Source organism: Ipomoea triloba, chromosome 9, assembly GCF_003576645.1.
Source record: "Ipomoea triloba cultivar NCNSP0323 chromosome 9, ASM357664v1".
NCBI classification, from domain to species: domain Eukaryota; kingdom Viridiplantae; phylum Streptophyta; class Magnoliopsida; order Solanales; family Convolvulaceae; genus Ipomoea; species Ipomoea triloba.
In genome coordinates, this window is record NC_044924.1 from 9,236,836 (window position 1) to 9,264,661 (window position 27,826).

The following is a 27,826-nucleotide window of genomic DNA, read 5'->3' on the forward strand; positions in this document are numbered from 1 at the left end:
AATTTTACAAAGACTCTATAAAGAATCGTAAAGTAATACTTAAATCCTATGGAACTAATTTTTTAAATGAATTTTTCTTATAAATTTAAAAACGTATCATTATTATTTTTATTAAGAGGCTAGTATGTGATAGGAAAGGACTACCCAGTCCTAAGAAAGGACTCGTAATGTGAGCTATCTACAGTAGGCCACCGCAAATATATCACATTTTAACCCATTTCTCCCTAGAAAAGGAAGAAGATGCATGTATATATATGTTTAATTTGGTTTGACCTAGCTTAATGATTCATTTTCATTCTTGATAGATATGGTATGTCTGAACCATGATTCCGAGTCAGAATATTTCCAGCTAGGTCGTCGTCCCAATTATACAATTAAGCACTTGCAGGGAATAAAAAGAAGCTTCATTGGAGAGTCGAAGAAGAACAAGCTAAGGCCGGTTTGGGTGGTATGATTACTCCATGCCAATTCAATAAAAGCAATTATTGTTACTGTTAGGTGTTTATGATAGGAATGGAATAGAGACAATTGAGATGTGATGCAACAGTGGGCCCTCTCTAATCATGCGTGGGATTCCAGAAGAAGCTAATTGAAGCACACGACAAAGTTGGATCAGCCAACGTTGAATCACATGTGCCGCTTCAATTCAGTGTGTACTATACGTTGAGGATTTGGATTCCCTAGCTAGCTTGTGGCTGCTTGGTTGTAAATATAGTTTGTTTCGTTTTCAGTGTTTCTGTCCTTTCCCTCTATCTTCAAGGTTGAGATCTTTTATAATCCCCATGAATTTCCCATCAGCTTCTCTTTTACCTCATATCCTGTTCTTTATTCCCAACTATTTTTTACATTTTGTCTCTTTCATCATCACCATTTTGCTTCAATACCCCACCCCACCTTCCGTCTCCTACACTAAAATATAATGGCCTGTAATATATATATATATATAGAGAGCTTATCAGTCAATTTTAACTTATTTGACCACTATTAAGTGTTTGATTTAATTTGGTTAAGCAATCAATATGAATGCTTGATTAATTAATTTTTTGTAATAACTTATTGCTCTAAAATGCTAAAATTCATAAAGTTGCTCAAAATTTTATTTTTTTTTTCCCGATCAGCTTATTGAGAAAAGTCATTTTTCATGTACTCAACTATTAGCTAAGAGGTTGAGCTAATTTATCAAACACTTTTCTACAATCAACTAATGCTATCAACTAGTTAAATTCGCTAACTCAATCAACTAACAGCTATTTATCAAACACCCTCAACATTCATTGGAATTCAAATCAATCTGGTCCTTGGAGTTGGGGATTCAACCTTTTGGGAGAAGAATAATTCAAATAGATCTTGGTAGGTTGATAGAAAATTGTGAGAGTTAATTAAGGTCTCGAATTCAAACCTTAGCTTGTAAATGGAATAGTTCCCCTAGATAGAGTTGATTCGAGTAAGCAAGGAATTATGGCATTAAAAAAATTGTTTTTCTAGAATTTAGATTAAAACGACTAGACAAAGATGAAAATATTAATGATTGAGAACTGGTAATTTTGGAAAAGAGAAATTAAAATAGAAATGGTTTGTAATTGAGAAATACAAAAGAAATCTAGGATTTATATGTAATCAATGCTTATGTTATGGATCAATGTCCATATGTAGCAAGTTCACTTCGACTTACAATAGGTTCATTTTTAACGTGGTTGAAAAAATTATTAGGCACTCCTCGAGCGCTCGGGGAGCACCTAGGACGCCTAGGCGGGGATTAATCGGTGCCTAGGCGTCAGTGTATTTTTTAATTTTTTAAAAATTTATTTAAGAATTTTCAATTTTTTAAAGACTAATAATTATAAATTATATTATACTTTAATAGTTAATACTAAAATATTAAATATTAACCTAAAACATATATAGAGTTTGTACAATATTAAATATACAACACATACATTATTGATTTTGTGTTAGGCCATCGATAGGTAACTTTTTCAATCTTGGGGTAATTTCAGCCCATTAATTTAATCTCATGTAAATTAAAGTGATCGACTCGATCAATTACTTGAAATTAGCCACTCTCTCGAACGGGAACGTGGCTAACATTATTAGTGAGTACAAAAGATGGCTTCGTATGGAGTGGGAAGTGCGTGCGATCCATGTCTATCGGGAACAGAACATAGTGACAAATTAGCTGGCAAAGAAAGCCCTCGATGACTCTCGGGGCTTGGGCATGATGTCTCAACTGGAGACCGTGATTCTTGATCTGCTCCTTGATGACTCTATGGATGTGCCTAGATAACATGATTGTTATCCTTGTTAGCCATTTGGGGTTATTTAAAAACATGTATTCAAAGCTTTCAAATATATTTTAAAAGAAAAAATTAGTTGTATTTCAAAGTTGGATTGCTTATAATTACAAAAGTACATGATATTATACAAAAATTGCTAATTTTAAAAAACATGATGCTCTTTTGTCCCATTTTATTATAATATTCCCACTTTTTAATTTAAATATTATAATTATTATTATTTTCTTTTTAATTTTAAATATTTTTTGTTTAGATTAGCTTTATACCTTTTTCAATCTACACTTTTATCTTTTAAGATTAATTGGACAAAATTCAAAAGAAAGTAACATATATATACTTTATTCTTTTAACAATAAAATTATCTGAAAACAAATAATAAATAGAGTTGGTCTAATAATAGAGTATTATTAATTCTACTCTTTTTTAACCTTTCATTAAAGTAAAATGTTAAAATTAATAAAAATAAATAAATCATAACCTTTATTTTTCAAATAAAATTTATACATGTGACAAATATTTTATTTTTGAATGTTTTAAAAAGAAAATATGGAGCTAGGAGCACTCTATAGGCGTAGCGTAAATGGTGTTATTGGAGAGTAACAGTGTAAGGGGTGTTCACGAAGTTCAAGGATGATAATGTAGGGACTTTGAGAATAACTATGTTGTCTGACACAAAAAAGTTCATCTTTTTGGGATTTGCACCTTAAATCCTTAAGGATCAGATGAGGTTCTAAAAACATCGCACCTACCATGTTTCACTTCACTGCTTATTATGCGATTGTGGGGAACCGCCGGAATATTCTATTTTCCTTTAATTTACTATCTTTTGCTGCGGAAATATGCTTATTTTATCCACTGCCCTTTCAACACCTTTTGCACTCTACACTGTTCTTTTTTTTTTCTTTTTTTTTTCCTCTAAATTAATTGAGTTGGTATGTATAATATAGTTTAAATTCATCACAACTAATTATCAGAATAAAATATTTTTTTTCTACAAAGACAAATGAATATAATATTTTATCTAATACTCCGTATTAATTTATGTCGCGAGACGATGAAGGATTTTTATTAAAAAGGAATAATTATCATGCTGCTTCGTATTTTTTATATATATATATATATATATATATATATATATATATATATATATAATCAAATAATTGATAAATATCACTATTACAAATGATGTGTATATCCATCACACCAAATTATAACACTTCAAATAGATGAATAACTAACCTAGTTGTTTATAGAAAAAGATTATAGTATATAACTTTTGGTAAAGTTTGAAAAATGATTAACGATTGTCTCTCTTAGAATTATGGTAAAGGGAAGTTGTAGCTTAATAATTTTTCAATTATTATGTTTTTTTTTATTAAAAAAAAAGAGTGTAATGATAAAATTATGTGAGTTTTGAATACAATGCATATATAATGAAAACCGACAGCAAGAATATATTTGCAAGCAATTGTTAATGAGTGGTTGGTTGCTTGTATAAATGTAGTAGTCTTAGCCTTAGTCTTTGGGTGATGAGCTGTTACGTTGGGCTCTAAATAAATAATTCTGTGGATTTTAATTGCTACCTCTTCTCTCTCATTAACACTCTTCTAACAATTAACCTTCATTCTTGTATCATTATACATTATATTCTTGTGGTCAAGCGGCATAGCTGTTACCCTCCCAAGTGAAAGATTACAGGTGGATCTTTTTCTTCAGTAGGTTGAGAAAGTATATTCTAAATAAGTACTAATGGAACTTGAATAAGATGTCATGGGTCTCTTTCCTCCCTAGAGGAGTCTCGACTTAATGCACTTATATGGTTGAACAAAAAATAATAAATATATGACACCATATAATATAAATACAAACTAATTAAAAAAATTATATATAATGATTCAATGATTAAGTTCTTTGATTAGCTTAGTGGAAATATATGAGAAATGTTGTCGGTGGGCTGAGTTGGTAGGTTTTCCCTATCATGATAAGTAGGCCCATCTCTATGACCCAAATAAAGCGTGTCATTCGTCCATACTTGCATACTCCATTAATTCATCAATTATAGTCATTAATGCTATCATTCCTCCCTCATTAATATAATTCACGCCTTGACTATTCTTACATACTAACTTCCCCAAAATTTGATCCCCTACTCAATAGATGTAGGATCTAGGGGTGTGCATTCGGTTAACCGAACCATTTTAACTGAACTGAATTAATCGAAATTGTAAAATCTTTAACTATTAATCGAATCGAAATTTTTTTCGGTTAACCGATTAACCGAATTTTTTAACCTAAAATAAAAAATTCTAAAAATAACACATAAAATAATAAATTCAATTAAAATAAAATACAAATCATCCATAACTTCAAATATTCAAATATCCATAACTTCAAATCTTCAATCCAATTAGTATTTAGTATTTATATATATATATATATATATATATATATATATATATATATATATATATATATATATATATATAAATTCGGTTAACCGTTCGGTTAATTCCGTTATCCGAAGTTTCAAGATTCCTTTAACCATTAATCGAATCAAATTTTTCGGTTCGGTTAATGGTTAACCAAAATTTTTCAGTTCGGTCGGTTAATTAAAAAAATTCGATAAATTGCACACCCTAAGATAGATCCCCACACTCTAACTCAATAGATTATTTGGGAGAATGTAAATTACGGTAATTCAGTGACTTAGCAATATGACCAAATGTCAGTGCACACAAATAATCTGTCCCTTTAAATTAGTTAATTGGTTACACATGCACCTCATATGCAACTCACGGCGGCTAGCAATAACTTTTATTTATAGCTTTGGCAGGCCTATATGTATATTGACATATATACAGCTACTACTTACACATAATAGCTCCGATCCCCCCCACACATTATCCGGTCCCCGTTTCCTCAGCTCCGCCGTGCGCCGCCGGGGAAAACTGAAAACATGTCAGTTAAAGAGTGCACCCACCACAAGGAGCGGAAGAAGAAGTTAGTGCAGAGATTCTGCGGCTGTCTCCTCATCCTCCTCTTCATAATCCTCCTCACTATCCTCATCATCTGGGCCGTTCTCCAGCCCAAGAAGCCGCGCTTCACTCTCCAAGACGCCACCATCTTCAACTTCAATGTCTCCGCCCCCAACATCTTCTCCACCACTCTCCAGATCTCCATCTCCTCCCGGAACCCTAATTCCCGGATCGGAATTTACTACGACAACCTCGACGTCTTCGCCACCTATCGCGACCAGCAAATCACCTACTACACCGTCATCCCCGCCGTCTATCAAGGCCACAAAGACGTTAACCTCTGGTCGCCGTTTCTTTACGGCAATAACGTCCCCATTGCGCCCTTTAACGGCCCCCAGCTCAAAGAGGACCAGGCTGCCGGCGCCGTCTGGCTCACCGTTAAAGTTAGCGGTCGTGTTAGGTGGAAAGTTGGGACGGTTATTACCGGACGTTATCACCTTCATGTTACTTGTCCGGCTTATATACCGTTCGGGAATACGCCCAGGTACGGCGGTATCGTNTATATATATATATATATATATATATATATATATATATATATATATATATATATATATATATATAAATTCGGTTAACCGTTCGGTTAATTCCGTTATCCGAAGTTTCAAGATTCCTTTAACCATTAATCGAATCAAATTTTTCGGTTCGGTTAATGGTTAACCAAAATTTTTCAGTTCGGTCGGTTAATTAAAAAAATTCGATAAATTGCACACCCTAAGATAGATCCCCACACTCTAACTCAATAGATTATTTGGGAGAATGTAAATTACGGTAATTCAGTGACTTAGCAATATGACCAAATGTCAGTGCACACAAATAATCTGTCCCTTTAAATTAGTTAATTGGTTACACATGCACCTCATATGCAACTCACGGCGGCTAGCAATAACTTTTATTTATAGCTTTGGCAGGCCTATATGTATATTGACATATATACAGCTACTACTTACACATAATAGCTCCGATCCCCCCCACACATTATCCGGTCCCCGTTTCCTCAGCTCCGCCGTGCGCCGCCGGGGAAAACTGAAAACATGTCAGTTAAAGAGTGCACCCACCACAAGGAGCGGAAGAAGAAGTTAGTGCAGAGATTCTGCGGCTGTCTCCTCATCCTCCTCTTCATAATCCTCCTCACTATCCTCATCATCTGGGCCGTTCTCCAGCCCAAGAAGCCGCGCTTCACTCTCCAAGACGCCACCATCTTCAACTTCAATGTCTCCGCCCCCAACATCTTCTCCACCACTCTCCAGATCTCCATCTCCTCCCGGAACCCTAATTCCCGGATCGGAATTTACTACGACAACCTCGACGTCTTCGCCACCTATCGCGACCAGCAAATCACCTACTACACCGTCATCCCCGCCGTCTATCAAGGCCACAAAGACGTTAACCTCTGGTCGCCGTTTCTTTACGGCAATAACGTCCCCATTGCGCCCTTTAACGGCCCCCAGCTCAAAGAGGACCAGGCTGCCGGCGCCGTCTGGCTCACCGTTAAAGTTAGCGGTCGTGTTAGGTGGAAAGTTGGGACGGTTATTACCGGACGTTATCACCTTCATGTTACTTGTCCGGCTTATATACCGTTCGGGAATACGCCCAGGTACGGCGGTATCGTCGTCGGTAACGCCGTTAAATACCAGCTCTCCCAGCGTTGTGAAGTCACCGCTTCTTAAACAGCACCTGAGTTAGTTAACGTCTCCGGCGGTCAACTGTTTATTGCCCAGTAATGCAGTATTAATTATTTTTCTTTCAATTGTTGTATCCTCCTATTTATTTGTATTTTGTTTTTGTCCCTCTGTTGCAACAATTTTAGGTGAAATTAATAATTGTACATTTTGCTAAATAATAAATTTGCAACCAATTCAATAAATGAAAATTAATATATACTAAACTCATTTGCTCTTGACATATTCAAACTTTTATAAAGGAGTCTTTTTACTACTAAAAGGTCATTTACAATTTTTTTTTTTAAAAAAAAGCATATAATTGTGAACTGCAGACACTAATATGTTAATTGCATAGGTATAATATGTTAACTACATATTATGTGCATATAGTTGACATATATAATCTGTTAACTACATGCACATAATATATTATTGATTACAAATACATAATTTGAATGTTATTTTGGAAATAAGATTTATTATTTATGTATGTACCCATACAATTTTATCAATTGTAATTACATTTAGGTAGGCAATTAATTGTATACATTAAGACTTTTCAATCCACTAGATGTGTACCAAAAGGTAATTGTAAATAATGAAAATGCATTACTCTATAGAAAGGTACTTAAATCACTTAAATATGATATAAAAAAATCACTATCTATACCTATCATATATGTTGTATTCTAGTCCATGAGTTAGAAGCATTTGGTGGTGGTGGAGTCTTGTGAGTGATAATGGAGTTTCTATTTAACCCTTCCACTGTTGTCTATTGTGTCATAATCGTGAGTATCATGTCTTATAAAGATTGATTTGAATACATTATTTTGGTTTTGGAGCAAATTATACGTCAGATGCCATTCTATAGGTCATTTTCCTACTTTCATCACCATCACTTTTTGTTTGTTTTTTAGTATGACAAATATTTAAAGAAAAAATAATAATATATAAATTACCTTATAAGATTTTATTAAGGAGTATTATATTTTGTAAAGTCTTACAAATAAATTTTAACTACTTTTGACTTAAAGTAAGGAGAACTCATGAGTTCGAACCCTAATGAGAGCGATATTAACTTTATGTGTTTCAGTAAACTGAGAAAATAATTATGAATGAATACATTGTAACAAATAAAAAAAAATTTATTTCAAAAAAAAAAAAGTACTCAAAAATTTTTAACAACTTTTGAGTCAACTAAGTCAAGTAATAGAAGAATATAATAAACATTATGGAATGGAGTCGTTTCAATCTTTCTTAAACATGATGGTGATTGTTGAAAATTATTGAGCTAACTATTTATTTGTGACGGATTAAGACTTCTGATTTGACCCCAAAACCTGTCATCAATCAAATTTGTCTCTAAATTATTTGGCCACAAATTTCAAGATTCTAACAAAGATGAGAGTATATCAACATGGAATATTTCCAAGAAATAGAACTCTCATCACATTCGTTGGTTTTATTTGAAGGAAGAAAAAACATGTCACATTAATAATAAAATATAGAATGCATCCACTAACAAAAGTTTAATTATAGTTATAAAAATAGAATTTCCAACTCCCCAGATTCACCTCCCTAAATCCAAATATTACAAAGGGCAAAAGAGGTAACTAAATCATTGATAAAGAAAACAATCCAAACTAATGCCCTATGTGGTGTCCAAAGAGGTTGTTAGGCAGAATGTATTCATCCCCCCTCTGAAAACAACCCACATAGCAATCATTTTGTAACAAACTTTTCCAGACCTAACAGCAGAAACACACACCTGTTGGTATTACATTGCTCTCATTACTGGCAAAATTGGTTGATGTGTAGAATTAGACTGATTCTTTCAGTCTCCAAGAAGTTTCCGTTTTTTGGAAGTGTTCATATATGGTCTTATGACCCATTCAATTTGAGCTTCATCTTGATCCATAGTTCCTAGCTTGATCTGTAGGGGAAAAGCAAGAAAGGCACACCACAATGAGTTGTCATCAAGAGGGTTAAAAGAACAATGGGGTTGGCATGATACCGTGTGTTTTCACCTAAACCTGTGCAATCTACTAGTCATGAAACGAAGAATCTAAGCAAGAATTTTTATTAAAAGAATTCATCTGCACATCTGCTCTCTTCATAAACAAATCCAAAGGGTCTCAAACATTCATCTGCTATATCAAAAAGTGTATTAATGAAGATCTAAATTTATGTCAATCTCATGATAAAGTTTCTTGCACTAAAACAAGGAATATGAATGCATAAGTGGATTTATCCCCTTTTCCTGTACAACAAGCTAATTTTTACAATGCAAGGTAAAAGCTTCTCAAAAGCATCAGTTTCCACTTCAAATAACCACTTAAAAGCAACAATTTCATTAGATTGATCAGCAAAGACTTTTAGTTGTATAATAGTTACCTGATAAAGCCGTAGTTCAAATCGAGGGCCAATCTCTTTGAGTTCAAGTGATTTGGGACCTCCACGTTTCTCATATATATGATGTCTGCACATTTTTATATAGTTTAATGCACAATAAAGCCAAGAAGCAACCAACATTAAGAGGAAGGTAAGTGATCTCAATTGTCCTAAGTCAAAGTAGTGTATGAGTTGACACCGTTGAGAGATCATTTCAGCAAAGAAACCTTTATTTATGATAAAGTGCAATACTCAATATTTAATAAAGCACTGAAGAGAGAAAGTTTATTGTCATAAAACATGATTTGAACATGGATCTAGTACTGGTTTTGTTTATTACTGCTACAGCAAACATTGAGGCCTTTCATCAGAATTTAAGCAAGCCACTACCTGTAATTTAGGTCTGAGACATTTCAGAATTTATAGCAAAAAATAAACACTGGTAAAAATGAATTACAACCAACCTGAATGAGATATAGTCTGATTGATTAGCAAAGGTGATAATACGCTTCGTATCCGGCTTTGGGACCGGAAACAGATGCTTTAAAATATTTACCGTCCTTTCACCAAGCTGCAAGTCAAAAGATTGACACAATTGCAAACAGTATTAAGCTACTCAATATGGAAAAATGACAAATATGAATCATAAAAAGGTATTCTTGTTTCAGCTAGAGCAGAGAAAGAAAGCCTAAAAGATAGTAAAGTTATTGTTTCATGGAGCTTGCTCACTTGGAAGCATGCCAGACTACATTTAAAATATTACCTTAGTTGAGAAGTTGTTTAATATCAAATGAGGATAAGCCTCAGGCATGGTTCCCATGGCCTTTTTGTCCTTAATATCATGTCTGGTTACCTACAACAAAGTAACATATCAGACTATCTCCTACAGCTTGCTGGTCCTCAGAACAGCAATAAGAATAGGAAGAATAAGACTTATAAATCATTACAAGTAAGACTAAGACAACTCACCACATTGAGTAATCCAAAGTAGGCAGTTGGACCAAAAGGCAAATGACTGATGATAATACCATCAGGAATACCTCGATGCTCATGAACTAGAATAACATCTGTAAAATCATGAGAACGGCAGGTTTCAATAATTTCCGAGATTACCTGCATAGCAGAAACAATTAACAAAGTTGGAAGTATGCAAGGTATCTCATTAGTAGATATAATAATATATTACAAAGAATTAAATATGGTTCTAAATATTTTACTGACAAGGTCTTATAAAGCAATCAGATAACACAGACCACAATGTTACATTAAAATTGCCACAACTTTAGGTGATGACATATGAGACAAGTTTACACTTTACATTAAACAAAGAAAACAAGAATGAAGAAGGTTAGTGTCTCGGAATTCAGAATCGTCGATTTGAAGTTCAGCATATAATAAGTTTCATAACAGATACTCAATCTAATGTAAAAACTGGGAGAACCATTGAAATCGAGAATTTCACTCATGCAAAAATAAATATATTTAATTATCAAATTAGTTATACACATATACCCTACTGAGGAATAGAAAAACTCAAGAAGGGTACAAACAAAACACATTCAGAAATATGATAGTGTTAACTTCACATAAAAAGTTAACTAGGCCATAAGGTTTTGTTTGGACTGATGAGGTCCATGAATGTTGCAAAACATAAAAAATAACTAGTCCTATATTGATGAAAATGAAGTATTGAAATCTAAGTTCAAAGAGATTCCCTACTTAACGAACTCTAGAATCAAAAAAGAAAAGACAGTACAACTGAAATGTCAACCAACCTGACCACCACGATTCATTCGTGTTGCATTAGGGAATACAATCTTCAATTCCTGTCCAAACGACGAGAGGAAGTAGATAAATCAGAGAAACCATATAATTGCATTAAAAAAAGGAAAAAAACTTGGATTATGATTGTATACAGAAGACCATTAGATAATCAGCAGGAGGGAGCAACCTTTGCAAATTGAGTAAGAGGAGCACTTGGATTGCGACACGTGGTAATCAAAATTTTGGGATCCTTTTCAGCAGCATGAGCATATTCATCATCAATAGTAGACCTTGGTACTGCATGCCAAATGCAAATGAATTTAGAAAACATTAACTTTGTTTTCATGAGCATATGCATGGAATATAAAGAAAAAGAAGTTAGCATATTGGTGCTTAGCCAAATGTAGCATCCAGGCTAGCCCTCATAATTACTTAAACCAAACTTTCAAGGCTCTATGAACTGATTCACAGGTTATACATTTTTCTATGAATCCCATTCTCCCGTTAGAATGGGCAACTTAACCTCAACTAAAATATTTTAATTCATTCATTCTTCAGTTTGACAGTTCAATGCCACACTCTCAATCTGAGAGTCTAGAAACTACTCTTTTCCTATTTTCACATTACAAGCAACTCAAAGAAATTATTTTGTAGTTTTCCAGTAAAATAAGCAGAGAAAGACTGTTGCTTTGTGGCAAAAACAAGATTTAAATACAAGAAACCTGCGAAGCATACCAGCAGTATGTTCGTCTTCGAGGTCAATTTGTTGTCGAAGTGCTGCTTCTTCGTTTCTGAGTTCAGTTGGAATCGGCTTTCCCTCTGCACACCAAAAACTATCATTAAAGTCCATATAAAAAATCAACAAAAACCAAAAGTTAAAATGTATTCCTATAATCAATTCTTATAATAACGGCGGAAAAAAACAAATTGAACGAACTGAACCTTCAAGAGCTTCTTTGATTTTGCGTTTCTTCTCATAAAGCAAACGCTCTTTGCCTTCCAAGCTCTTCCTGTAGAGGTACTCCCTCCTCAACCTTACGTTCCTCCTCAACATTTTGAAGAGGTTGTGTTAGCGAGCAATTTAACCTAACTTCGTCGATTTCAACCGATTTCTGGTCCAGACGACAGTTGAAGGGTTTGAGAATGGTTGAAGATGAACGAATGAAGAAGACGATGGAGAAAAGAGGGTTTTGGAAATTGGGTTACAAAAAAAAAGATATATTTTATAAGATTGTCTAGGCTAAGCCAAAATCTAAGTTAGGCTTAAATAGCCCAAAAGGATAAAACTTTTTGGATTTTATATAAAATGTATTTTGGCCCGTTTATAGTGAATTATGAAGCGTGGGCTTAAGCCCAGCTTCAAGCTAGTGATAACTGTGTTGCCACTTTGGCACGCTTAATGATATAACATATATTCATTGGCTAGTGTGTGAATTGGCCTACTTAATCTATAGCGACAAATAATCAGTTTGGTTGGCGTAAGTGACCGTGTAACTCTTCTTGTATGAAAAAAATTAATATAGTTAGTACTTTGTCTCTTAGGACTTGCTCAGGACACCTCGTGGTATGATCAAAACAATTTATAGCGGCAAATTTTTTTGTGGACCCATAGTCCACACAGTTGGGTCCATGAATATAAGATACATTTTTAATATACTAATGCGGCGTTTGGTTGGAGAGAAAGAATTGGGTGGGAAAATAAGCAGTAAATAAATCCTATAATTGCATAACAAAAGCAATAAAATAAATAAGCGAGTTTTGAGACATATTTGATTGAAGTTGACTTACTGATTGATGTTCTGTGTTCGGAGTAGAAGAAGAAGAGAAGAAAAAGAAGACACGTTATAATTGAAAGAGAGATGTCAAACATCAATTTTGTCTCAAAGTTTCTTTATTTCTTCCTAAGATCCATGTAATTGAAATACTAAGGTGGGCATGAGATTCTAACTCCATGAAAATGAGGGAATTTCAATTTTGCTGAATTGCAATTCCCTATAACCAAATGAAAGAATTTGATTGCCTTCGAAATTAGGTGGGAATGGAATTGTAATTCCTTCAAACCAAATGTTATGTAAAAGTATATTATTTATGTACTGAATATACGTACTCAAAAAAAAAATGTACTGAATATACACTATTTGATAGTATATAAAATAATATTCATTTAGTACTAAAATAATGTACTTTACATACACAAATGATATACCTTAGTATATTAAAAATATGCTTTTTATTTATGTTCCATACAATTGTGTCTTTTTATTTATGGTTCATACAATTGTGTGAATCATGGTCCATGAAATAATGACTGATCTATACTCTATAGCATTATTTTGACAAATATGTTATTATAATTTTAGAGTAATACATAACAAACGCCATTATGGGGGGATTATGTTTCAAGACAAGAGACTAACTCTTCTTTCAGATTTCAAGAAAATTTTATCTCAACAATGGATATTTAGAACATCTCACGTCTTGAGAGAACGATAACATAAATTACTTGTAAACTTGGGACAAACAAGCAATCGAGGTACGATCATGTTGGATCAACCATCAATGCAAAAATCACCATGTGGGCCGGGTTTGAGTATAGTTAGGGACCCTTCTTGGTATCCTGTGGATGAAAAAAAAAAATAGAAATAATTTCAATTTATTATCAAACAATTATAAGAATTTATTTATTAAAATTCATTTCAATTACTAGTATTTAAATTTGATGTTTAAAAAAGACAACATTGTATCATTATTAGGACTTTAGGAGAGACTACTTTGATTTTTTGGATGAAATATAATAGCAAATACTAAAATCAAATGCTTACTTATTACACTAAAAATTATAATGAATAGTAAATGTATAACTTTAAATTTTGCAAAGATGGCACTTTTGTCTCTAAGTTATAAGGTAATTGTAAAATTCATTCCTAAGTGTTGGTCGTCCTCATTTTTCACTCCTAAAATATCATTGACATTGCACTTTTCGTCCTTTTATTAACTTTTGTAAAAATTACACTTTTCGTCCCTAAGTTATATAGTAATTGTAGAATTAAGTGTTAGTCGTGCTTACTTTTCACCCCTAAGCTATCATTAGCGTAGCACTTTTCGTCCTTTTATCAACTTTTTGTGCTCACTTTTTGTCCCTAAACTATACTAACGTTGCAAATTTTATCCCTAATGTTTTGTTAGTAAAGGGACGGAAACTGCAACGCCAATAATAACTTAGGGATGAAAAGTAAGCATGATCAACAATTAGTGATGAATTATACAATTATCGTATAATTTAGGGACGAAAAGTATAATTTTCCCTTAACTTTTTGTGCTCACTTTTCGTCTTTAAGTTATATACTAAAGTTGTGAATTTTGTCCCTAATATTTTGTTAGTAAAAGGACAAAAAGTGTAACATCAATGATAACATAGGAACGGAAAATGAGCATAACCAATAATTAGTGACAAATTCTACCATTATTGTATAACTTAGGGGAATATACTTTACAATCATTACTATATTTTGGAGTGTTAAACTTGATCTTTTAGACTTCCACCCATAGGTGGGAGTAGCTAAGTGGGCTTGCAAAGATTGCATATAATTGAGTGATTATAAGCATGTTAAAATTGTGTGAGAAGAAGTATATAAGAACAAAAAATAATGAAATTCTTGTGGGTTCGAAGTATCTGAACAATGAGGGTCACATCCTCTGTACACTGACAAGTGTATGGATAATGGATGAAGAAACCATCTTCCGACAAATTTCTAGCATTCAAGGTTCTCTTGTCCACTATTACATACATATAGTAAAAAGTCATTTGTATTTATATGACTGCATGTAGCACTATCTTTTATATATATGGCCTGATTTTGGTGCCGCAGTCTCCCCGTGCGATTGTGCAAATGAACGTGCGAACAAATCTAGATCATTGGATGAGTTCAGATCAAAGACGAAAAATTAATAAAAAAAAGTGAAAAAAATACGGTGATATTTTGACAATTTCAATGATATGCTGATGTATTTATATATGTTTTATGATGTTTTGAGTCTAATGCACCGTCAAACATTTTCATGTGCACCACAAACCAGCATTTGGTAGTGCACCACAAATCAGCATTTGGTAGTGCACCATAGACCAGCACTTAGCATACCATAGACTAGTACTTAGTACACCACAAAATATACCTAGTTCAAAAATGTCACTGAGTTTTTTCTCATTTTCATTGATTTCTAACCATTGATTTGAACTTATATAATGATCCATATCTATCTGCATACAGGTGGAGGTTGTCACATATGTTCCTTCCATATATATAGTCAATAATGATAAGCTTTTAGTAAAAATAGAAATTTTGTTAGTGTAACTAAATGTGTAAATGTAAGATTAACTTATACATTATATTTTCTCTTTTGTACATTAAATTTAACGTTTTCATATAGCGCCACTCGATTTAGGTGATTGGTCTCTCAACTTTAAACTGAGACATGCCCAAATTTCATCTAAACTTGAGTTGTTGTGATAGTAAACTTGTTGTATAACCCACTAGTTGCTAACATCATTATTAGATATAATAACTTGTACATACATTATACTTATTTTATTGTATATTACAAATTTGTTCCAATTTTACATTTCTTCTTCATACATAATGTATTGATTATTTCTTTTACCTAGTTTCTCCCTTTATTTAACACTTGATGATACAAGATTATTATAGAACTCCCTTATCCCTACCGAACATAGAATAATAAACAAAAAATAAATAAAATCATATAGTTTAATCGATATGTATTCTTTTCCTTTCATTATTTTATTTTCATTTATTTATTTAGAGTATTGTTACTTTTCTTTAAAAAATTATAATAATCACGTACTTCTTAATATTTAATACATGACGATAGGACGTGTCACTATAGCATTTAGTTTTTTTAAATTTAATTGCTATGTGAGTTCTTTATTAACTTGTGATAAAATCGATGATAAAATCGATCAATTTATAAAAGTAGCTGTTAAAAGTAAAAAAAATTTCTTTATTGTTGTAATACTTAATAGATAACACCGTCTGATTTAAGGTAATGGTATTATTAATTTATTTACAGCACATTTGGTTCACCGAATGAATTTGAAGGGAATAGGAATGCTATTCCATAAGGAATGTAATAGGTAAGGAATAGAATATGAATTGTATTCCAGCGTTTGGTTCGCGGAAGGAATAGACTTGGTAATTGTATTCCAGCGTTTGGTTGGTTAAAGGAATAGAAATGAAATATATATTTAAAAGACATAAATGGCCTTGTACAAAATTATTATTATTATTATTATTATTATTATTATTATTACATATTTTATAAGGGTATTTATGTATAATAATAATAATAATAATAATAATAATAATAACAACTGTTGGCACTGAAAATTTAAACAATATTGTTGGGCCGTGACGGATGATGGGTTATCAAATTAATTACTTAATTTTGTTAATTGGACTAATATTTATTTAATTGGGATGATTTAATGGCCCAATAAATAATTAATTGGTTTAATTACTTAATTAAATGTAATTGGATGTTAGATTGTTCGGCCCCAATTGAAAGAATATTTAATTGAGTTGGACCAGACTATTGGATCAATTGGACTGCCCAAATTGACAGGCTCGGACTTGGTTTGGCCCATCGAAAATACATGTGGATCATATAATTTTGGGAAAGATGTGGATATTATAAATTGGTTCATAAATATAAAATTATGAACTTGGACGTGATGGTGTCCAAGTACATTCCTTCTATTTAATTCAAAATATTAAATTAAATACAAAGGGATAGGGTTGTTAGATTTTCTCTACACACCCACCACTATAAATAGTGGTTCCATTTTCAAGGGATGGAAGGCATTGAAGATCAGAAGACTTTGAAGCTCTGAAGATCTGCATCTCACCGGGAGGACTCGCTTGCAATTTATTTGCACCGAGCACCTGCAATTATTTGCACCAAAGGACTCGACACGCCTCCAGTTCAGCATACTCTGAACTCGGTCTACTTCCAGTTCGGCATACCTCGAACTCGGCATAACTCGGGATAGCTCGGCATAACTCGGCACGCCTCCAGTTCGGCATACTCCGAACTCGACACAACAAGGCACGCCTCCAGTTCAGCATACTTTGAACTCGATCTACTTCCAGTTCGGCATACCCCGAACTCGGCATAACTCGGGATAGCTCGGCATAACTCGGCACGCCTCGAGTTCGGCATACTCCGAACTCGGCACAACAAGGCATACTTCCAGTTCAGCATACTCTGAACTTGGCACACTTCCAATTCGGCATATTCCGAATTCGGCACACTTCAAATCGACATACTTCTAGTAGAGAATCAGAGGACTTCTATACAGATATTGTACCACTTTCGTTTGATATATACTACTTATTGTAACCGATATACTTTGAATTTTGAATATATACAATTCAAGTTTTTCGCGTTTACATATTTTGGCACGCCCAGTGGGACAACTCTGCCTCTCATCTCTCTACTACTAAACTACTTCTATCAACGCATTCAATGGCATCAAACAACCCCATGTTCAGGAGGACCTATGCCCAAGCTACCAATTCCAAGTCTGCACCTCTAGCTAGCTCCGGTGCTGCTCAGAAGGCGCAAGGTCCGCTGACTAGGAACCGCGTCAAGAGCTCGGGGGTCCAACTGCTTGAACCTCTTGACATGGCTCGAAGGGTGGTTCGAAGAATCAACAATGCCCCAGCTGCCCCAAAGGCAACTGCTTATGCTGGAAGTCCGCCCTCTCCTAAGGGAGCTACCGCTGGCAGTAGTCCAACTTCTATGCAGGGGAACGCTAGTAGCGGGAGTACTTCCCCCGTATCTCCGCCACATCCATTATGGAAGGCTGCGCCTGAGTGGACGCATGTCTACAATGTTATGCCTGCCATGACAACTAACACTGAGTTTATGGAAGAGCAATTAGCTAGAATTGCTAAGACTCTTGAAGGAATGACTATACTCCTTCAAAACCAAGATAAACGGATCAACACCCTTGATGATAGGGTAGGAAGCATCATGGAGGGGCAAGGAAGTCGTGCTCCAGGAAAGCAGCCTGAGGGGCAAGAAGAGGTTGTTCAGCAACCACAACCTCTCACTAGCCCTGCAGTGGGAGAAACCACTTCTCACTTGCCTGCAACTGAGAAAACTATACCAATCACCGAAGGTATGATACCGGTGGATCAGTTGAACGACTACATAATGGGAGCTATCAAAGGCAAGTTGGATGGAGGCCAACCCTCGTACTCCTATGCTAAGCCCTACACACAAAGAATTGAGGAGTTGAAAATGCCTTTTGGTTATCAACCTCCTAAGTTCCAACAATTTGACGGCAAGGGAAATCCTCGATAGCACAATGCCCACTTTGTGGAAACATGCAATGATGCAGGGACTTATGGCGACCTATTGGTAAAGCAGTTTGTCTGTTCCTTAAAGGGAACTGCTTTTGATTGGTACACTGATCTCGAGTCCGGCTACATCGATAGTTGGCATGATATAGAGCGTGAGTTCTTAACCCGCTTCTATAGTACAAGGAGAACCGTAAGCTTCTTGGAACTCACCACCACTGTCCAGTGGAAAGGCGAACGCGCCGGTGCTTACATTGAAAGGTGGAGGGAATTGTGCCTAAACTGCAAGGAGAAGATATCTCAAACTTCTGCTATAGAGATGTGCATCCAAGGCATGCACTTCCAACTCTCCTATATCCTGCAAGGGATCAAGCCAAAGTCCTTCGAGGAGCTATCCAGTCGTGCTCACGACATGGAGCTGAGCATCGAAGCCAGGGGAGGGCTCGACGTATTGAACATGCCTAACTCCTCCAAAGCTCCTACAAAGCAAGAATTCAAGAGGGGAAATAAACCCTTTCCAAAACAGGAAAAGAAGGAGGCAATGACTGTGAAGACTACACCAATGACAGTCTTCACTAAAGCAAATGAAAGGCCCAGGTCGAGACCATCTTCTGGCCCGTCAAGGGGAGGTAGGAGACCAACTCTTGAAGAAAGACATGAGAAAACATATCCTTTCTTGGATTCTGATGTATCTCCCATGTTCGATGAGCTACTCAAACTTAGGCTCATTGAATTGCCTGAAATGAGACGCCCTGATGAGGCTTCAAGGGTGAATGACCCAAATTACTGCAAGTATCACCGCCTTCTGGGTCATCCGATTGAGCAGTGCTTTATCTTCAAGGATAAAGTTATGGCGTTGGCCAGAGACGGGAAAATTGAGCTTGCTGATGCCGGCGCAAACACGAATCAAATCTTAATTACACTTGGACGATTTGCTCCTTTGTGTACTGAGAAGGAATATGGGAGGCAACGAAAGCGTCCACTCCCATTCACTGTTAAACATGCTGCTGATCAAAGTTCAAAACCACAGCAAAATGATAGTACATCTGAAGGAAAATGGGTGATTGTCACTCATAGAAAGAAAAAAAGTGAGCCTGTCAGACATCCAAGGCACACAGTGCAGAGTTGGGTTGCAAAAACCTCAGCAAATGGCCATGCCCGTAGATCAAAGATGAAGGGGCATGCCAAGCAGCCACGAGCACCAGTTCCTTTGGCTCAATATATGCCAAAGGGATTTAATCTTCAAGGGGCAGGCAATATTAGCTCCTGCCTAAATACTAATGATAAGCAAGTGGATGCAGGAGAATGTTCATCTCCTAAACACACCGAAGATGAGGAAGTGCAAATGCATATGGCAGCTTCCTACTCCGCAGAAATTACCTTCAAGGATGAAGACTTGTTACTTGGAGGTGCGCCACACAATCGCCCACTGTTTGTAGAAGGCTACACACGGGGGCAAAAGCTCAAAAGAATTCTAGTTGATCAAGGCTCAGCTGTCAACATCTTATCCCTCCGAGCCCTAAAAAACCTTGGTGGATCTTTAGATGAGCTCGCCCAAAGCCGTCTAATGATACAAGGCTTTAACCAAGGAGGGCAGAGAGCAATCGGCATCATCAACCTCGACTTAAGAGTCGGAGACTTAAGTTCAAGTGTTGTCTGCCATGTCATAGAGGCGAGGACATCTTATAACTTGTTACTTGGAAGGCCTTGGATACATGAAAATGGGGTGGTTCCCTCGTCTTGGCATCAATGCTTTATGTATGAAAAAAACGGTGTGATTGAAAAGGTAGTCACCGATGAAAGCCCGTTCGCGGAGGCTGAGTCTTACTTTGCGGATGCAAAGTTCTACATAAGGAAACAGGTCTTTGTGGAAGATGCACAGAAAAGCAATGACAACCCGCATTCCCAACTAAAGTCAAAGGGAAAGGAAGTTGTGAAAGTGGATCAACACCCTACAAAGCTCATCTTCCCGCTTGCAAGAATTGACACACTTAAAATAGATGAAGCGGACCAAGTCTTGCCCACCAAGCGTACTGAGGGCTTCGACCCTAACGCTTATAAGCTTTTAGCCAAAGCTGGCTACAATCCTAATGAGCCTCGGAAGTTAGGAAAGCTTATCCCCGAAGCCGGGGGTAAAGGCAAGGCAAATCAACAAGAGCCCCATGAACGCAAAGGGTTGGGTTATGTCCCCGCTAAACCTGTGCGAATCTTTATAAACAGGGCTGCAAGCAATTGTATCTCCACAGATGAAAGTGAGTATGATCCACAACTCGATCCCGCCAAAGGCAAAAAGAAGTCAGTCTTCAAGAGAATGGGTAAGGTGGAGTCTCAGCGCTCAGTCTTTGATAGATTGGGGTCAAATCCTAAAACCTCCAAAAGAAAGTCAATTCATGATCGACTTGGAACTGTCCAAGATGTGAAAAACAACGCAAGTCATCATGCTGAAGTGGAATCTTCTAAAAGGCTTAGAAGCATGATTCCTTCTCGTATGAGACGGGAAATAGATATTCATATCTCATGCGGAGAGGTGTTGAAAGTCCAACCTAGGACCATTGTACACACTCGTGTACAAAAAGGGGAAAATGAGGAAAGCGTTGGCTCAAGTGACGACGTAGTACCACCTCAGGGCGAGGAAGCGTCGTCTTTCCACATCACTCTATGTGATGAGACCCCGATTGAGGGAGAAGATGCAGAAGAAGCACCCCATGAGTTAGAGGAAGGGGTACGAGCTGCAATAGATGAATTAAAGGAGGTGGACCTAGGAACTCCTGAGAATCCTCAGCCTATCTTCATTAGCACACTCCTTTCTAATGAAGATGAAGAAATCTATGTCACGTTGTTGAAAGAGTACATTGGTGTATTCGCATGGACGTACAAGGAGATGCCAGGGTTAGACCCAAAGGTGGCGGTACACCGCCTGGCGGTGAAAAAGACATGCCGTCCAGTCAAGCAAGCTCAACGGCGCTTTCGCCCTGAACTTATTCCTCCGATTGAAGGAGAAGTCAACAAACTTATAGAGGCTGGATTTATTCGCGAAGTGAAATATCCAACTTGGATATCCAGCATCATGCCCGTGCGCAAGAAGAACGGCCAAATTCGTGTATGCGTGGACTTTCGGGACCTTAATGTTGCTTGCCCGAAAGATGACTTCCCACTCCCCATCACGGAGCTGATGATAGATGCCGTAACTAGACATGAAATCATGTCATTCATGGATGGCTCCTCCGGTTACAATCAAATTCGCATGGCGTAGGAAGATGAGGAGTTGACGGCGTTTCGAACGCCAAAAGGCATCTATTGTTACAAAGTGATGCCCTTTGGTTTGAAAAACGCAGGGGCTACATACCAAAGGGCTATGCAGACTATATTTGATGACATGCTTCATAAAATGGTAGAATGCTACGTTGATGACTTAGTTGTGAAGTCAAAACTTCGCGCAGATCACTTGGGGCATTTAAGAAAAGTTTTTGATCGCCTGCGAAAATTTCAACTCAAAATGAACCCCTTGAAATGTGCTTTTGGGGTTGCTGCTGGAAAGTTCCTTGGGTTCACTGTTCGACACAGGGGCATTGAGATTGAACAAGCTAAGATCGATGCTATAATGAAGATGCCCGAACCATGAAACCTTCATGAGCTTAAGAGCTTACAAGGGAAGTTAGCATACATTCGAAGGTTTATATCAAACCTAGCAGGAAGATGTCAACCCTTCAATCGGCTAATGAAGAAAGGCATCCCGTTCATATGGGATGAGGCGTGCAAGAATGCGTTTGAAAGTATCAAGTCATACTTGGTGAAGCCGCCCGTGTTGACCGCTCCTATTCACGGTCGCCCACTAATCCTTTATATCTCTGCCCAAGAAAGCTTTGTGGGTGCCCTGCTTGCTCAAGAAAATGACAACGGGAAAGAGAATGCCCTCTACTATCTCAGTAGAATGATGACCCCGAATGAGTTAAAGTACTCCCCAATCGAGAAGCTATGTTTGGCACTAGTGTTCGCCTACTCCCCAATCGAGAAGCTATGTTTGGCACTAGTGTTCGCCATCAAACCAATCGAGAAGCTATGTTTGGCACTAGTGTTCGCCATCAAAAAACTCAAGCACTACTTTGAAGCTCATATCATTCAACTTGTGTCGAAAGCGAACCTAGTAAAGTTTGTCATGGCGAAGGTCGTTCTCTCTGATCGCCTTGCAAGGTGGTACTTATTATTTCAACAGTTTGAAATCATTTATGTGCCACAAAAGTCTGTCAAGGGGCAATCTTTAGCTGATTTCTTAGCAAATCATCCAATACCGGCTGAATGGGAGTTATCTGATGACCTGCCTGATGAGGATGTGCTTATCATTGAAGTCCTACCCCCATGGAAAATGTATTTTGATGGAGCTGCGCATAGAGGAGGGGCAGGAGCCGGAGTTGTCTTCGTCACTTCGGAAGGTGAAGTGTTGCCATATTCATTCACCTTGACTGAGCAATGTTCAAATAATGTGGCCGAATATCAAGCGTTGATACTGGGACTAGAGATAGCAGTTGACATGAAACAGCTGAGAATTAACATCTATGGAGATTCAAAGTTGGTCATCAACCAAGTGATGGGTTTGTACGAAGTGAGGAAAGCAGAGTTAGTCCCATACAACAACTACGCAAAGATACTCATACAATGGTTGGGAGACGTCACGATTGAACATGTACCAAGGAAAGAGAACAAGCAAGCTGACGCCTTAGCCGCAATGGCTTCAACTATCGCCCATCCTACAGCTCGAGTACAAGTATGTCAAAAGTGGGTAGTTCCACCTATCTTCAATGAAGATGGCTCAGTCGATGAAACTGTTGAACTCCCTACTGCTTCCGTTTACGACATTGACCAAGATGACTGGAGGCAATCATTGATTGATTACTTCACCGATGGGAAATTACCAGAAGATCCTCGTAAGAGGGTGGACATAAAGCGTCGAGCTCCTCGCTTCATCTACAATAATGAGACGTTATACCGTCGTTCATTTGAGGGAGTCTGGCTCCGATGTCTAGGAGAAGAGGAGGCATTACAAGCTATGCAGGAGGCTCATTCTGGGGTCTGTGGCGCGCATCAGTCTGGCCCTAAGTTGCACTTCCACATTAAACGAATGGGTTATTATTGGCCTACAATGGTAAAGGATTGCATAGACTATGCTCGAAGATGCCAAGCTTGTCAATTTCATGCAAACTTCATCCATCAGCCACCATAACCTCTACACCCAACAGTTGCATCTTGGCCTTTCGATGCTTGGGGACTCGATGTGGTTGGCCCAATTACGCCCAAGTCATCTGCAGGGCATGCATACATATTAGCCGCCACTGACTACTTTTCAAAGTGGGCAGAAGCTGTGGCATTAAAGGAGGTAAAAAAGGAAAATGTTGCAGACTTCCTCCGTGTCCATATCATCTATCGATTTGGTATCCCACGATATATCTTAACTGATAACGGGAAACCCTTTGACAATAAACTGATGGACAAGATCTGCAAGCTTTTTGTCTTTCAGCAACGAAACTCTTCGGCTTATTATGCAGCTGCAAATGGGCTTGCTGAAGCTTTCAACAAGACCCTATGCAATTTGTTAAAGAAAGTAGTCTTGAAATCAAAACGTGACTGGCATGACAGAATGGAAGAAGCTTTGTGGGCGTATAGAACCACATACCGCACACCTACTCAAAGCACTCCATATTCTTTGGTGTATGGTGTGGAAGCAGTCTTGCCTCTAGAGCGCCAAATACCTTCTCTAAGGTTGGCCATACAAGAGGGTCTTACTGACGAAGAAAATGCTAAGTTACGCTTGGCTGAATTGGAAGCCTTGGATGAAAAGCGACTACAAGCTCAACAGAGCTTAGAATGTTATCAAGCTCGTATGTCAAGAGCCTTTAACAAAAGGGTGAGGACCCGTTCTTTTCAAATTGGCAACAAAGTCCTAGCTGTTCGAAGGCCTATCATTGTGACAAGGAAAACCGGCCACAAGTTCACTCCAAAGTGGGATGGTCCCTACGTGGTTCANCTCCCCAATCGAGAAGCTATGTTTGGCACTAGTGTTCGCCATCAAAAAACTCAAGCACTACTTTGAAGCTCATATCATTCAACTTGTGTCGAAAGCGAACCTAGTAAAGTTTGTCATGGCGAAGGTCGTTCTCTCTGATCGCCTTGCAAGGTGGTACTTATTATTTCAACAGTTTGAAATCATTTATGTGCCACAAAAGTCTGTCAAGGGGCAATCTTTAGCTGATTTCTTAGCAAATCATCCAATACCGGCTGAATGGGAGTTATCTGATGACCTGCCTGATGAGGATGTGCTTATCATTGAAGTCCTACCCCCATGGAAAATGTATTTTGATGGAGCTGCGCATAGAGGAGGGGCAGGAGCCGGAGTTGTCTTCGTCACTTCGGAAGGTGAAGTGTTGCCATATTCATTCACCTTGACTGAGCAATGTTCAAATAATGTGGCCGAATATCAAGCGTTGATACTGGGACTAGAGATAGCAGTTGACATGAAACAGCTGAGAATTAACATCTATGGAGATTCAAAGTTGGTCATCAACCAAGTGATGGGTTTGTACGAAGTGAGGAAAGCAGAGTTAGTCCCATACAACAACTACGCAAAGATACTCATACAATGGTTGGGAGACGTCACGATTGAACATGTACCAAGGAAAGAGAACAAGCAAGCTGACGCCTTAGCCGCAATGGCTTCAACTATCGCCCATCCTACAGCTCGAGTACAAGTATGTCAAAAGTGGGTAGTTCCACCTATCTTCAATGAAGATGGCTCAGTCGATGAAACTGTTGAACTCCCTACTGCTTCCGTTTACGACATTGACCAAGATGACTGGAGGCAATCATTGATTGATTACTTCACCGATGGGAAATTACCAGAAGATCCTCGTAAGAGGGTGGACATAAAGCGTCGAGCTCCTCGCTTCATCTACAATAATGAGACGTTATACCGTCGTTCATTTGAGGGAGTCTGGCTCCGATGTCTAGGAGAAGAGGAGGCATTACAAGCTATGCAGGAGGCTCATTCTGGGGTCTGTGGCGCGCATCAGTCTGGCCCTAAGTTGCACTTCCACATTAAACGAATGGGTTATTATTGGCCTACAATGGTAAAGGATTGCATAGACTATGCTCGAAGATGCCAAGCTTGTCAATTTCATGCAAACTTCATCCATCAGCCACCATAACCTCTACACCCAACAGTTGCATCTTGGCCTTTCGATGCTTGGGGACTCGATGTGGTTGGCCCAATTACGCCCAAGTCATCTGCAGGGCATGCATACATATTAGCCGCCACTGACTACTTTTCAAAGTGGGCAGAAGCTGTGGCATTAAAGGAGGTAAAAAAGGAAAATGTTGCAGACTTCCTCCGTGTCCATATCATCTATCGATTTGGTATCCCACGATATATCTTAACTGATAACGGGAAACCCTTTGACAATAAACTGATGGACAAGATCTGCAAGCTTTTTGTCTTTCAGCAACGAAACTCTTCGGCTTATTATGCAGCTGCAAATGGGCTTGCTGAAGCTTTCAACAAGACCCTATGCAATTTGTTAAAGAAAGTAGTCTTGAAATCAAAACGTGACTGGCATGACAGAATGGAAGAAGCTTTGTGGGCGTATAGAACCACATACCGCACACCTACTCAAAGCACTCCATATTCTTTGGTGTATGGTGTGGAAGCAGTCTTGCCTCTAGAGCGCCAAATACCTTCTCTAAGGTTGGCCATACAAGAGGGTCTTACTGACGAAGAAAATGCTAAGTTACGCTTGGCTGAATTGGAAGCCTTGGATGAAAAGCGACTACAAGCTCAACAGAGCTTAGAATGTTATCAAGCTCGTATGTCAAGAGCCTTTAACAAAAGGGTGAGGACCCGTTCTTTTCAAATTGGCAACAAAGTCCTAGCTGTTCGAAGGCCTATCATTGTGACAAGGAAAACCGGCCACAAGTTCACTCCAAAGTGGGATGGTCCCTACGTGGTTCAAGAGGTATACACCGGTGGGGCTTATAAGTTGATCAGCGAAGATGGTTTGAAAGTTGGTCCGATAAATGGGAGATTCCTGAAGCTCTACTACCCTTAAATGCAGGGTATCAACACAGACATGAAAATTTGATGAATGGCTTATCCACCAAAAATGCAGCACGTGGTTAAACTGCTAAGGCATCTCGCTTTGTCTATGGGTGGGCCCAAATCATAGGCGCTCCTGGCCCGCATGAGTTTAAACTGTGAACGGCTCTACCTAAAAAAAAACATCTGAATTACGTTTGACTTGATCTCCTTCATAGGAGTACGTAGGCAACTTAGAAATTAAATTATCTAAGTTCAGTCATAACAAAAAATAAATCCAATTCATGTTCCAAGAGTGATTCGTCAAAACAATCATTCATTAGATCAAGATGAGATACATGATTGTCAAAAGAAAAGCTTGCACTGAAAAGCATTGGATTGTCAAGAGGTGGAAAAAGAAACAACAGAAGTCTTACAACCAAAAAGAGAAGCTAAAGAAAAAAACATCAGTCAACGAAAAGCCTAAAGTTAAGCATGTCATTCTTGTTGACCTCCAAGTCCCCTTTCGCCTTCTTTAGTTTCTTTGCATCTTCTGACGTCAATACAGCCAGTTCCTGAATACGAGTTACCTCTGCTTCAGCCTCCGACGCTGCAGTCTTAGCATTGCCCAGATCTTCTGTAGTCTTGGCAATCAAAGTATCCCAATTCTCCCTCGCAGCACGAGCTAACTTCAACTCTTGCTCCAGTTCCGCTTCTCTATCTTGTGCGGCTTTAAACGACTTATGTTGGTTTAATATATCTTCCTTAAGTCGCGCGACCTTATCTTGGGCATTCTTGAGCTCATCCTTTGCAGTAGACAACAACACCCCCTGAGACCCGCTCGACATTTTCTCGGAGATCGTAGACCTTAACTCATCAAACTTGCGAGCCTTTTCAAAGACTTCCTCCACTCTCGTCTCCAGTGGCGAGATGTCTAGGTCTAGCTTATGCAAACTGGCAAACGCACGGTTGAAGCTCTCCTGTAAGGAAGAAATATGTTCTACGGGAGTTTCCTCCAACATTCCACGGAGCTTGTCCCAGACATTCATAACAGCGACCTTAAACTGTTCCAATACAAAGTCTTTGCCATCAAAGATAGAGATCTCTGGCATATCTATTTGATCCGGATGTGACTCACCGTGGGAACCATGTGACTCGAGTGAACCTTGTACTGGAGCATTATTGGAGTATTCATTCTCCCCAACGTCGCTTCCAGTCATCTTCTTGTTTGATGACT

The 27,826-nt window shown here is 37.6% G+C and overlaps 4 protein-coding genes across 5 annotated transcripts; 3 read left to right on the forward strand and 1 right to left on the reverse strand.

Moving 5' to 3' along the window:
* Nucleotides 1–5,122: 5,122 nt before the first annotated feature.
* LOC116030645 (NDR1/HIN1-like protein 1) lies at nucleotides 5,123–7,217 on the forward strand. Of its 2 annotated transcripts, XM_031272956.1 has the most exons (2): nucleotides 5,123–5,813; nucleotides 6,927–7,217. In XM_031272956.1, exons 1-2 carry the CDS (start codon nucleotides 5,251–5,253, stop codon nucleotides 6,997–6,999), a joined length of 636 nt encoding a protein of 211 aa, XP_031128816.1. In that variant the 5' UTR covers nucleotides 5,123–5,250; the 3' UTR covers nucleotides 7,000–7,217. The 2 variants fall into 2 exon arrangements, with proteins under 2 accessions (XP_031128816.1, XP_031128815.1); XM_031272955.1 differs by lacking the exon at nucleotides 5,123–5,813 and having other exon boundaries at nucleotides 6,237–7,217.
* Nucleotides 7,218–8,485: 1,268 nt separating this feature from the next.
* LOC116030955 (U3 small nucleolar ribonucleoprotein protein IMP4) lies at nucleotides 8,486–12,345 on the reverse strand. The gene is made up of 9 exons (XM_031273344.1): nucleotides 12,091–12,345; nucleotides 11,884–11,967; nucleotides 11,336–11,445; nucleotides 11,160–11,210; nucleotides 10,354–10,497; nucleotides 10,148–10,237; nucleotides 9,849–9,955; nucleotides 9,388–9,472; nucleotides 8,486–8,926 (listed from the first exon to the last, which is right to left on the reverse strand). The coding sequence occupies exons 1-9, from the start codon at nucleotides 12,200–12,202 to the stop codon at nucleotides 8,828–8,830; spliced, it is 882 nt and encodes a 293-aa protein (XP_031129204.1). The 5' UTR covers nucleotides 12,203–12,345; the 3' UTR covers nucleotides 8,486–8,827.
* Nucleotides 12,346–22,248: 9,903 nt separating this feature from the next.
* LOC116029523 lies at nucleotides 22,249–24,615 on the forward strand. The gene is made up of 2 exons (XM_031271575.1): nucleotides 22,249–23,650; nucleotides 23,765–24,615. The coding sequence occupies exons 1-2, from the start codon at nucleotides 22,249–22,251 to the stop codon at nucleotides 24,613–24,615; spliced, it is 2,253 nt and encodes a 750-aa protein (XP_031127435.1).
* Nucleotides 24,616–24,664: 49 nt separating this feature from the next.
* LOC116029524 lies at nucleotides 24,665–26,623 on the forward strand. Its single transcript, XM_031271576.1, has 2 exons — nucleotides 24,665–25,628; nucleotides 25,743–26,623. The coding sequence occupies exons 1-2, from the start codon at nucleotides 24,665–24,667 to the stop codon at nucleotides 26,621–26,623; spliced, it is 1,845 nt and encodes a 614-aa protein (XP_031127436.1).
* Nucleotides 26,624–27,826: the final 1,203 nt, after the last annotated feature.

Excerpts from the sequence above, each read along its gene's own strand:
- LOC116030955 (XM_031273344.1), bottom strand. The coding sequence starts at position 12,202 with ATGTTGAGGAGGAACGTAAGGTTGAGGAGGGAGTACCTCTACAGGAAG. Across the intron at positions 11,211-11,335 it reads CTCTTACTCAATTTGCAAAG|GAATTGAAGATTGTATTCCC; the intron begins GTTGCTCCCTCC and ends TCGTTTGGACAG. Across the intron at positions 8,927-9,387 it reads TTGAACTACGGCTTTATCAG|ATCAAGCTAGGAACTATGGA; the intron begins GTAACTATTATA and ends TTTCCCCTACAG.
- LOC116029524 (XM_031271576.1), top strand. The coding sequence starts at position 24,665 with ATGGCGAAGGTCGTTCTCTCTGATCGCCTTGCAAGGTGGTACTTATTA. Across the intron at positions 25,629-25,742 it reads CTTCCACATTAAACGAATGG|TTGCATCTTGGCCTTTCGAT; the intron begins GTTATTATTGGC and ends TACACCCAACAG.
- LOC116030645 (XM_031272956.1), top strand. The coding sequence starts at position 5,251 with ATGTCAGTTAAAGAGTGCACCCACCACAAGGAGCGGAAGAAGAAGTTA. Across the intron at positions 5,814-6,926 it reads CCGTTCGGGAATACGCCCAG|GTACGGCGGTATCGTCGTCG; the intron begins GTACGGCGGTAT and ends GAATACGCCCAG.